This window comes from Carassius carassius, chromosome 25 (assembly GCF_963082965.1).
Source record: "Carassius carassius chromosome 25, fCarCar2.1, whole genome shotgun sequence".
NCBI classification, from domain to species: domain Eukaryota; kingdom Metazoa; phylum Chordata; class Actinopteri; order Cypriniformes; family Cyprinidae; genus Carassius; species Carassius carassius.
The window spans coordinates 8,085,275-8,097,834 of NC_081779.1; the positions used below are offsets into that span (position 1 = coordinate 8,085,275).

Here is a 12,560-nt window from a genome sequence, read left to right on the forward strand (position 1 = left end):
AAAGATTTAGACATCTTCAGCCAAGAAACACAAATATCAAGGCCAATAATTAGTCATTTGGCCTTCACCCGCGGCAAACAATTTAAATAAAATCACAGAATATATAACAAAATGAAAGCAGACACCCACACACTTCAGAGTGCACTTCATGTTGAGCACTAAATACTGGTCCCAAAATTATCTCCACTCAGAGCTGCAAAATGTTGACTGCAGACCTTTTTAAATATCACTTATCATATTGCTGGCATCGCTGGTAGCTGATACATAAAATGCTAAGTGCTTGTTCAGAAATTAATAACTTGCTTTTATTATTTGAGCATCCAAAGTTAAAAAACCCTACTGTTGTGATTCATTGAAACAAGTTAATAATATGATAATATAATAATATAAGAACTTGTGATTCATATTATGCTATACTATGTATGTATGTCTTTTTAGGTTTATTAGTAAAATTCATATATAGTTTCATATATAATTTTAAGTAAAACATCTACAATGATAAAATGGTAATTATTTCTTTATTTTTTTCTTTCTCTTTCTTCATTCAGAATGTTGCAAACAAAACATGTTTTTGCCAGTTAATTTATGACATCATTCTCCAGGAAATGACATCATTTTTAAAACAAAAGCACAAAATATTAGCAAATATTAGCAATTAGGTATTCTATGATTTTATTTTGTGTATTAGTTGCTTTGTCTTATTTATATTTACATATTTAGCTGACGCTTTTATTCAAAGCGACTTACAATTGCTATATATACCAAAGGCATGTGTCTTATCCACTGCACCAAAACCACCCCAATTTTATTTAAACATTCAATCTTGTTGGAATTGGTATAATGAATCAAAATTATTATTAAAAAATAATTTAATGTAAGCTAACTCTCAATTCTCCATTTCAGCTCTGTATCTTGTTAATTTTCTTGACACTGTGTAAATAATAAAGTTCAGTTAAGTAAAAAAATTAAGTGAAGTTTTATTAAGTCCTCATTTAAATATCTTCCTTAAATGACAAATTACAGTTCAAATGGTACTACATAACACAAATGACCCTGGTGTTTATCTGCATACAAATAACCTGTAAATAAAATTACATAATGTAGAAAGAGTGATATCACATCCGCCCTCATATTTTTGGCCAGAATTAATATGGTGCTACATGCTGGAAGTGGAATTTTTTTTATTTTTTGGGGGGACCATTAATGGTGCATTCCAATAGAGGGCACTAGTGAAACTACACAAGGTTACTTGCCTTTCAGAAGGAAACTATAACCCGTTTACTGTGTAGTCTTGCTGCAGCATCACAGTCTCTTTTAAGAAATTATCACTACCATTTTTATAATTGCAGCTATTTCTGTGGTGCTGGAGGGACATAAATGCTCTTAAGCCTTTTTCCATGTGTGGTCTGGGACAGCGGAGTTCATCTGCATGTCACAATACGGTTCAGTGCTGTCAGAGTTTGCCGCAGTTGCTTTTTTCCTCTCCTCCGCATTCTCTCCCTCCTCCACAGCAACCGAAATGAGAAGAGGGGATTTTCTGTGAAAGAAGGGAGATGTATTGAGTGACAACAGTGGGTGTGTTCCATTCAGAAATAAATGCGTATATGGCTCACCCTCCACAGTAAAGCAACAAGGAGTGAGGAGGTCAAAATAAACATTCAGAAGAAACTAGTATGTCATCTTTCACACCATTTTTTCTACAGCTAATTTAAAATCTTTATGAACCATTTTTTGCACAGTTTTTTGTAATTAATGAGAGTTACATGTCCTCCCAGAGATGGTAATATACTAGACCACTGTTACACCACAATAAAGTATGCATATCACTCTGTCCCACAGGCAGTTTTGGGGCTCTCTGATATCTCTGTCTGGTTCATCATATACCATTGGTCTTAAACTCAATTCCTGGAGGGCCACAGCTCTGCAAAGTTTTGCTCCAACTCTAATCAAACACACCTGATCAAGCTAATCAAGGTCTTCAGGATTACTAGAAACTTCCAAGCAGGTGTGATTTGGAGCTGGTTGGAGCTAAACTCTGCAGAGCTGTGGCCCTCCAGGAACTGAGTTTGAGAAAACTGTCATATACCAATCTACAGGCAGAAACTAAAATCAGTTGAAGAGATAGACTAAAAAAGCAGAGCAATGTTTACAAGCCTGCTTCGACTGAACTGATGGGATATTTTTTTGAAGCTACTGTTCAACAATCTGTATGAGCTCACAGAGACTGTAACTTCATACACTACTTTCTGTATGGATATGTACATCCCTACCAGGACTCATTTAACTAACAACAATGACAGACAGCTCTGTCAGGCCAAAGAAGATGCTTACAAGAATGGGGACAGAATCTTGTTTAACAGGCCAATAACACACTGACAAATATGGGTGTGCGATAAATATCCTCCGATAATTAATGCGCATCTCGTCAGGAAAGCCGGTTCTCTAATCAGCGGTAAATTCCATCAGGTGTGTGATTTCACATAGAGCAGCTGTTACTACACAGAGCCGTTGTTAACTGACAAGCTGCGCAAATCAATTGTGATAATGAACATAGATTTGCGCAGCTTGTCAGTTAACAACTTTATTCTCGACATGTGAATGTTTTTAACTGCAAAATGGAGTTTTCTTTCAAAAGAGGCTGATGGCAACCAAACAAAATGCAGTGTGCTTGTTTGAAACCGTTGGGTTCATTCAAAAAAAGTTGTGTTCGATCCTCGTAGGCTGGGGTGATTTAATCTAGCTGGTCTAGTGTCTCATGTCGCAAGTTCAGTCATGCAGGTAGTGACATTTCTCTCTGGCCAATCCATGATAAGCAGGGTTTACAAGTCACATTTTGGTAATGGCACAGCTCGCTTGGAACCTCAGCCGAGGTGGCACTTAAATAAATACCAGGTACCAGATACTGTACGCAGTGGAAAACCCCCCAAAACCAACCCGTGCTGTGCCGTACCATGCAGTGGAAAAGCGCCATTACTGGACCCTTCCAGTTTGTTTACTGAGCAAAGAGGTCTGTGGATGATGGAGTCAACATAGGACTGCATTACACCCTACAACATCTGGACAAACCAGGGACTTATGTGAGAATCCTGTTTGTGGATTTCAGCACAGCCTTCAACACTATCATCCCAAACCTCCTCCAGTCCAAATTAACCCAGGTCTCTGTGCCCACCTCCATCTGTCAGTGGATCAACAGCTTCCTGACAGACAGGCAGCAGCTATTGAGGATGGGTAAATTCTCATCCAGCACCTGTACCATCAGCACTGGTGCCCCACAGGGATGTGTTCTCTCCCCACTGCTCTTTTCCCTCTACACCAACAACTGCACTGCAAAGGATCCCTCTGTCAAGCTCCTGAAGTTTGCAGATGACACCACACTCATACAGGGTAGTGACGAGTTTGCTTACAGGCAGACAGGTTAAAGAGCTGGCTATCTGGTGCAATCTTAACAACCTGGAGCTGAACATGCTCAAAACAGTGAAAATGATAGTGGACTTCAGGAGAAATCCCCCTGCTCTCTCACCACTCACCATCACTAACAGCCCTGTGGCTGCAGTGGAGTCATTCAAATTCCTGGGCACTACCATCTCTCCGGACCTGAGGTGGGAGTTCCACATAGACTCCATTGTAAAAAAGGCCCAGCTGTGGCAGTACTTCCTTCGCCGGCTGAGGAAGTGCAACCTGCAACAGGAGCTGCTCACACAGTCCTACTCTGGAGTCACTAAATCTGTCCTCTGCACTTCTATAACTGTCTGGTTCAGCTCAGCTACCAAAACTGACCTCAGAAGACTACAGCGAATAGTCGGGACTGCTGAGCGAATCACTCATACAACCCTCCCCACTCTCCAAGAACTGAACTCATCCAGAGTGAGTAAAAGAGCTGGCAAAATCATTCTGCACCCCTCACTTCCAGCCCACTTCCTCGTTGAACTGCTGCCGTCAGGTCAATGCTACAGAGTCCTGGGCACTAGAACAGCTAGGCATAAGAACAGATTCTTCCCTTAGGCAATCCATCTAATGAACAGTTAATTTGCCAATAAACATGTAAAAATCAACACTATTTATACTTTTATTTATTTACCACACTATACTTCTTATTCACATTTTCTTGCATTTGTACATAATACACCTGTACACACAAGTATTGTCTATTTGGATATTGTGTTTTTCTTAAATTTGTATATTGCAATTTCCTTTTTACTTTTCTATTTCCTGATTCTGATTCATACTCATAACAACAACACAAATGTTATTACATTACATTTGCCAAAAGCATGTGCAGATCTATGTCGGGATCTGGTCAGGAATGAGTTTCTGATGAAAAGCAACGCATCTTTGGAGAAAACAGCCCATTAATGACTATCATGATTAGTCTCTTTTCAAAGTCTGTGTGTGTGTGTGTGTGTACCTGTCTCCACTCTGAGTGATTAATCGTCTGCAGGTCTCCATCTGAACATCCAGGCCTCTTTTCATGCTGCACATCTCCATATACTCATGCAAATGCCTGTTCATATCCGACTTAGCAGTTGCCAACTCCAACTACATACAAACACAACACAAACTTTAAGTAACAAAAAGTCACTTTAAAAGGCATCCTTTAAAAGATAATGCGATATTATCAAGAAACCTCTCTACGTTGTTCGCCTTGCTTGATAAAATGGTGTTATGAGTTTGGCAGAGTATAAAACACTTTCATGTAGATGTTTGGGCACGAGCAAAAACGTTTTACCTCAATTTGGTCAATGGTGTCTTGATATTCCTGTTCACGGGACTTGAAAAGGGACTCTGTGTCCTTTATCACTTTCTCTATGGACTCCTCCTGCTGTGTGAGACAGTGTGAATTATCAAAAGAAAGTTCTTTCTCTACATAATGGAAATATTTTACAGAGAGAGAGAGAGAGAGAGAGAGAGAGAGAGAGCGAGAGAGAGAGACATCTAGAAGAAAAAGTTGTTAAAATGCCAACTCCGTGTTTTTATCCTACTTTTCTCCTTTTATCCTCCTCCGTTTTCTTTTTATAGCAAAACTGATGAACAAACAAACCCACCAAACTGTAATAGGTCTACCATGTGAAAACAAAGTAAAAGTACAAAAATAAAGCAAAAAAAAAAAAAGTTTTTAAGTTGCAGCAACACCAAAAGATAAAGATTTTTACTACAATACCATAGTTATTTTTCTGAAATCAATGAAAAACATTTTAAAAATGTATACAGTTTATGAGACTTGATTTGAATAAACAATAAGTGAATGTCAACTTTAATTTTATATTTGTACGTTCATGTTTGTTTGTTTTATTCCCCCAGCTGTAGCTGGATGCATTTCATACATAAATTTATCATGCCAATTTAATTTCCAAAGTCCATCAGTGGAGCTGAAATCAATTAAGACAAACATACCTCTCCTTGGTTCTCAACACTGAAGGTGCATCCTGGAAAATCTTCCCAGAGTAACAGAGTTTCCTCCGTCTCTTCCCACGCAAGACTGTCGCAGTCATCATCAAACTCACACTCACGCCTGTGGCATAAGAATAAACACTAATTTATCTTTATTAAATTATTTTAAACTGTCTGTATTCAAATCCAATTAAGTGTGTGATTCTCAAAATAACAACACAAACCAGAATATATCAGCTCTATGATTGTAGTAGACTATTTCTTTTCATTAGAAGTACTATTTATTTAGTTGATGTTCATATCTTCTTGCTAATTGAGAAGTAATTCATTATGTTTGAGTAAAACTGATTAACAGGACTCATTATTTCACAGCATTCACTGAAATTTCTGACGTTCAATGGTGCCACTTACAATTGGTTAAGCATCCTCTGCATCTCCTCATTGATCTCCTTATTCCCGCTCTCCTCACTTTCAGAGATGCTTACTGGTTCATCACTCTCATTCCCCCTGAATGTCTGTGACGCTTGTTTTCGTGGACGGCGGCTCAAGGTTGATGGAGGTGTGGCTACTTGCTAGAAAAAAGTCATTTTAAAAACATAGAATATATAGTCTTTGGTGTCACACGAGCCTAATTAACATATGAAAAAAGTATGAAGGAATAAAAACACAGAAAATAAGGTGCCCCTGTATCTAATGTATTTCTTGTAACTGCAAATGCAAATAATGATGATGAAAGACAAACCTGGAAGATTTGAATCATGTCTTCGCAATTTCTCTGTTGGGCTACATCACACAGTCGAGCCGTGATGTCAATCCTGCGACAGATATCCATGTCCACTTTCATGGCCTTCTCCTGGATTTTACTGTCCAAATCCGAGTGATTCTAAAGAAGTGAGGATGTGAAAGCCAGAATGAGACAAACTGAAATGGAGCGGATAGATAAAGAGGATCAATTACTCTGCTGAGACATTTGTGGGACACCATTTGACTGGACTTTTTTTTGTGCTCACATTGCTCATGAGGCCTTTGAACAGAACCAGCTCTGCTTTAAGCTGCTTAACCCTCAGAGTAAGTTCATCCTGACACACCTCACTTTCCTGCAGGTCCTGAAACACACACACACACACACACACACACACACGTACCATCAGATGCAGTAAGTGTAGACAGTGGAAAAAATCTTAAATTAATCAGAGTCTTATTTTAATCAATTTAAATAGAAAATTGATTTGGTTTTACCTCTTCAAGCTCTGCAACCTTCTCCTGTAGATCCACTCGCATTGTGTATTCATCTTCCCATCTAAAATAATTAAAACCAGAATTGGCCAAACATCAAACTTTTTTTTTTTTTTTTACCTTAATCAGGGAAAATGCCATATGTATTTTGATGTCCATTCAATGAGGTTTACTATTGTATATATATTCAAAAACAGACTGTAATGAATGAATTACTTATAATAATGTCATAAATAAGTAAGTAAATAAATAAATAAATAAATAAATAGCATTATATTTTTATATTTATCATTCTTGAAAAATACTTTTAAAAGTGAAATGTGTAATTTTTGTGCCACAGAAATACGACCACTAGCTAAGAGCGAGTGAATCTCAGCTAAAAATAGAATCTCTCATGTAACATGACCCTACACTTTGGGCTGATACTACTCTACTCAAAGGAAATCATCTTTTTTTTTTTGCAGAAAGCATTACGTATTATGTCACTGGACTGTACGCATAGGGGATGCCCACTACAGCCAGACAGGAAGTGCAGAACTGTTGACATACACGTTCCTTCCATTTTAGGCCATTACTGCAGTATCACTGCAGGTGTTAGAGCACTTGATTTATGTTAGTGTAACACTCAGATAGTATCCAAATAACCTTCTTCTTGACACGCCAATGAATATACAAACAGCTGAATAAGCGATTTCAGAAACCAGATGCCACTAGATTGCACATATACAACTAAAACAAAGACAAAATATTACAGAAAAACATCCAACCAAGGTTTTTTTTTTTTTCAGAAATAAACCTGACTGTAGACATAAAAAGTGCTATTTTGGCTGGGATTCAGTGGCTTTGGCAGCTGGTTAAGGCTAAAAGGGAGGTAAGAGAGAGATTGCTGAATTATTCTCTAGTGGGCTCCTGGCAGTAGCAGCACTCAGTTCACCACTGCATTGCAGATGCTGAGGCGCAGAGGGGAGGCGGCTGAAGTTGGAATGAAATATAAGGAGAGATGAGAGAGTCACCGAGAGAAGGGGTTATATAGGGTATTAATATAACAACTTTGAGCTATTTCACTCATTAGTCATTAATTCTTCTGAAACCATGCTGAAAGTGTCATTTAATACCAATTGGAATTATTCATGGTAAAATATTACTGCATTACATTATTATTACTCATTAAATAATATGACATAGTTAACCAAAACAATTATAATAACAAAAGACAAAAAAGAAATTCATTTCAAGCTTACAATATTTGAAATAAGGGGAGAAAAGTATATTTAATAAAGCTCCAAAATGAACAAAATGAAACAGTCTGGCTTTAACTACTGAATGCAATTAAAACCACTATATTTACTATTACTACTAGTACTGTTTTACTAGATTCAAATTTGTTTGTTATGGGGGCTTAGGGCAAAAATGCTGTTAAAAATAACAAAATAATCTAATCCAAGCATGACATTATATGTCATGTATAAAATAATATACCCCCATAAAGGCAAAAAAGGCCCTGAAATTGAGACTTGTTATGAAGTGCATTTTTTTATTTAATAAGTACAAAGTGAAATTCTATTTAAAGGCTACGTCATACTGCCTCAAAAATGTCAACTGAAAAAGGATTGAAATGCTGAGTTAGAACCAGCCCAAACAGACTTCAAAAACACTTCTTCTGCTTCACTTCTTCATAAAATTTTTACTAAATGTTAAATGTATTTGCATTAAGTGCATCAACTGTAATTGATATTTTATGAGGGCCATAGACTTGAATAAGCTAGGCCCTGTTAGAGCTATCACAAAACACTATTATTAAGCTGTGATCTGACCTCACAGAGGGAAAACCCGAGGATGCACGCTGTACTGGATGATGTATTGATATTTAAGATAACTGAAAAGCTGCTAAGAGCATAATGTCAGGATTCACTGGTCTTTATTAACAGACTTTGACATATAATGTATCATTGATATTAATATTTTGTGTTATGGTAATGGCATGATGGTAATAAGGATTTTCAGTTTTTTGAGAGAAAAAGAGAAAGAAACTGAAAAACTTATACAATAATACAATATCTTAACTAATGGTTAAATGAACAAATTGTGAATTAAATTCCTCTAAACATATTTTAATGACACCTAACAAAGGTTCTCTCAGATCATAATAAAAAGAGATAAAATAATTTTAAAATCTGAAATACAGAAGTTCTACATTTACATTTACATTTCAACACTCCTAAAATTTTGGGGGGAAATGTCATTTAAAAATACACTTTAGTTTAAATAAATTTTAAATCTATTATTAAATACTAAAATTATTTTTTAAACAAAGTTATCTTTAAATTAGGGGAAATTATTTATATCAAAGAACATTTTCTCCTAATTAATAGACAGACAGACAGATAGATAGATAGATAGATAGATCACAGCCTGACAAAAAGGGCTATTACAGAAACTGCGTAGCGCGCAATATGCTGCGTAAAGGTGTGCGTAAAAGTTGCCCTTTGAAGCTCTATAGATCCATTTACAAGAACATCACATTGCGCTCATACTGACCTCCGTTTGTATTCGTCTCTCTCCCTCTTTACCTTGGCCAGCACATTGTACAGGGCCCGAATCTCTGGGGTGATTGTGTCGATCTGGACACCCACTCCTTTTGGAGGAACCCATGACAACCCACCTGACCCCGAGACCCGCGTCTCACGCCCGCTGCTGAACCTCGGATTGTACGACCACACAGTGCCAGGATGAAATCTGGGTGGAAGGTTGCTGGTACAGCCGATACCGGTATTGACATACTTTCCGTTAATATTACTGAATGTTTTTGGAGCAGGATCAATCGGGCTGATGGGGAAATTTGGAGTAAGATTAGAGTTAGAGTCCGTCAGATTGGATGGGTTCAGGCTTTCTACTGGTGTCCTGTTACTGGACTGGAGAGGGAGGATGGTTTTATTGAGAGTCGGTGACAGCAAGGCTCCGGACAGATACGCGGTATCGTTCGCGTTCTGGAGGGGTATCAAGTCGGGCCTGACAGGAATCAATCCAATGAAGCCGGTTTGCACTCCAACATCTCGCGTTAAAGGCTTCTTATTTTCCACACACTCCGCGCTCTCATCCAATGCCTGTTGCAGTTGCTTTTCCAATACTTTATTCCTGCGTTCCAGTTCATGTACTTTGGCTAAAAAGCAGCGGAAGCGCAAATTTAGAGTTTTGAGGACGCTGATGTTGGACCCCAGGTCGTTACGCAGGGCCGCGGCGGCGGGAGGAGGTGGAGACACACGGTGGAGATAGTTACCCAGGTGCAGATACGGTGTTCCCGGAGGGGGTAAAGCCCCTAGGTCCAGCCCATCCTGCCCGATGCCACTCGTGTGCTCGCTTAAGAACAGGCCCGCTGGATCGGTCCAGTGGCCCGAAGACGCGGAGTCCACGAAGCCCGTCACCTGGTTCTGCTGGAACGGATACACGTTCTCCCCCAATACAGGATTCATTCTGGAGTAGGAAAATCTGAAATGCTCAAAGTCCGGCATGAACACTGATTTAACTGCGTGTCTTTGAAGCCAATCCTCTGAAGTGAATTAAATGAAGTAACACTTGTCCGATTCAGTTGGACAAAATGAATGAATCCGATCAAACACAAGCCTTTGATTATAACTACGACAGACTACAATCTAACACAAGACGCGTTACGCGTATTTGCATGCCATTTGCTATAACCGTGCCTAACCAGACGTTGTTTATCTTCTTAGAGAAGATTGTGTCTTCGTAGCGGAACAGCCAAGCTCCAGAGCAGAGATAAACATGAGAGGAGCAACTGCGGCTCCTTCATACCGTGATTGGTTAGTAGAAGCGCATCGAACGTGCGCGTCACCGCCGCGTGTTTATTTTAGCAGACTTCAACGTGTCTTGTTTAATCGATGCTGTGAAATAAGACATCTAACGCCAGGTATTGCGTTACGTTATATTTTGGTGTGCAAAATTCAAGAGCAGCATTTTGAATGTGCTTTTGTATTTTTGGGATTTACGGTAGTGAAGGTGTACCTTTACGTCACTGGCTGTAATTGGCAACAGCAGCGTGATGCAAATCACGAAATCGGAACAGTAATAATATTATTACTAAAATTTTTTGTACATCTAAATAATACTAAATGAATCGCACGTTTCTACATTTAGTCAAAGCAACGTTTAATTTTTACGTTTTAATTTTAAAAATCATAACCTTTTTGGTGGGAAATTTACATATGACATTTAGATAATAAAATATAAAGGTTTCTTCATTTGTATAGGCTACACGTTCGAAATGCAGAAAATGTATAAATGTACTATTCTAATTGTTTTAAAATACAGTTAATTTTTTTTTGTAGGCTATACATTAATGCTTGAGAGAAATTACTTTCAGAATGGATTTTCATAGTTTAAAACGGAAACTCTGTTTGTGACAAGGCAAAGGTAAAGCTATAAACATTGTTTAATCTATCTAAATCTTTATTATAATTTAAACCAAGACTACATGGTCTTGTGTATAAGCCACATGTTTTTATTGCAGTGAGAAAGTTATATTTTTACAGTATGTCTCACGTCACGTTAATTATTAGTATCCAGACAATAAAGCTACATTCATACAGTTCCTTTCTAACTAATTTAGCCAACTAAGTCAGTTGGCCTTGTTCAGCTTTAGATATGAAACACATGTAATACATTTTTTTTTTTCAATTTATTGGGGGCACAGTTTACATGTGAATTGGCCCACTGGGAATTCTCTTAGTGCTCCAGATTGAGCAACCACTGGTTTTCTTACCTTCTTTAACCTCCTCCTCACACTCATCTTAGTGTAAAGAGAGCTCGTGCAGTAAATAAAAGCAGTATTATGACAATCAAGTTACTGAAAGCCATACTTTTTGCCCTTGGACAAATCAAAATAATGAAGTTACTGTCTTCAGTGTGCTCTTGTGATAGAAAATAAGTAGATAGAGTGACTGTCCACAGTGACTCATCACTAGTCCTACACATAATGACATGCTGTGGAAAGTGAGCTGAGATTAAAAGACGGGAGATGAAGGGATGATTAAAGGCTTTTGCAAGTCCACTGGCAGCTCCGTGACAAGACACATAAGGCTCTGAGATATGAAATACCAAGAGTCAGATTATATTTAAAGAAACAATTAGAAGTTAAACATGTATAATCATTATAATGGAAAGTGAATAGCACTTGCCGAATGCGATCACAAGACAATTATGTCTGTTGGTTGCTCAGAGTACATTTTCAACTGTATCTATCCATACATAAAACATAAATGAATTTCTGTAACTACAGCATGATTCAGTGGATGTAACACATCTATTTAGACTACTGGCAATATACAATATTGTGAAATATTATTATAATTTAAAATAACTGTTTACCTTTTTAATATATTTAAAATGTAATTTATTCCTGTGATGATAAAGCTGAATTTTCAGCATCATTACTGCAGTCTTCAGTGTCACATGATCCTTCAGAAATCATTCTTATATGCTGATTTGCTGCTCAATTGTTATCACTTATAATTAGTGTTCAATAATTAATCATAATTTTCATGATTCTTTTATAAACAGAGAGTTCAATAAACAGCATTTATTTGAAATTGAAATCTTTTGTAGCATTGTAAATGTCTTTACTGTTTTTCTTTTTTTTCATAAGAAAAAAAAGCTTACTTACACCAGACATTTGAATACCAGAAAAAATATTAAGCAGCACAAATGTTTTCAACATTCATAATAAATGTTTTTTTGAAGGATCTGATTTCTGAAAATTGAGCTTTGCCATCACTAATGGATCTATCTGATATACAGGAGTAAAGTGCAGTCATAAACATTACTATGAAGATAAGCACTTCCATTAAATTGTACTAATTCCATCCCAGGTGCCCATATACTCACTGAGGTCTGAGATGACTTTGCCCAAAGCCGTGGCAGTC

The 12,560-nt window shown here is 37.5% G+C and overlaps 1 protein-coding gene across 1 annotated transcript; it reads right to left on the reverse strand.

The window, feature by feature from the left end:
• Positions 1–952: 952 nt before the first annotated feature.
• Positions 953–10,405, reverse strand: LOC132104076 (non-homologous end joining factor IFFO1-like). The gene is made up of 9 exons (XM_059509283.1): positions 9,163–10,405; positions 6,628–6,688; positions 6,399–6,494; positions 6,131–6,271; positions 5,800–5,960; positions 5,392–5,509; positions 4,727–4,819; positions 4,406–4,536; positions 953–1,537 (listed from the first exon to the last, which is right to left on the reverse strand). The coding sequence occupies exons 1-9, from the start codon at positions 10,131–10,133 to the stop codon at positions 1,384–1,386; spliced, it is 1,926 nt and encodes a 641-aa protein (XP_059365266.1). The 5' UTR covers positions 10,134–10,405; the 3' UTR covers positions 953–1,383.
• Positions 10,406–12,560: the final 2,155 nt, after the last annotated feature.

What these genes read in the sequence shown, in the direction of transcription:
- LOC132104076 (XM_059509283.1), bottom strand. Translation starts at nt 10,133, where the DNA reads ATGCCGGACTTTGAGCATTTCAGATTTTCCTACTCCAGAATGAATCCT. An exon ending in AGAGACGAATACAAACGGAG is followed by an intron (nt 6,689 to 9,162) that starts GTCAGTATGAGC and finishes TAATTATTTTAG; the next exon opens with ATGGGAAGATGAATACACAA. An exon ending in GTGTTGAGAACCAAGGAGAG is followed by an intron (nt 4,820 to 5,391) that starts GTATGTTTGTCT and finishes TGTCTCACACAG; the next exon opens with CAGGAGGAGTCCATAGAGAA.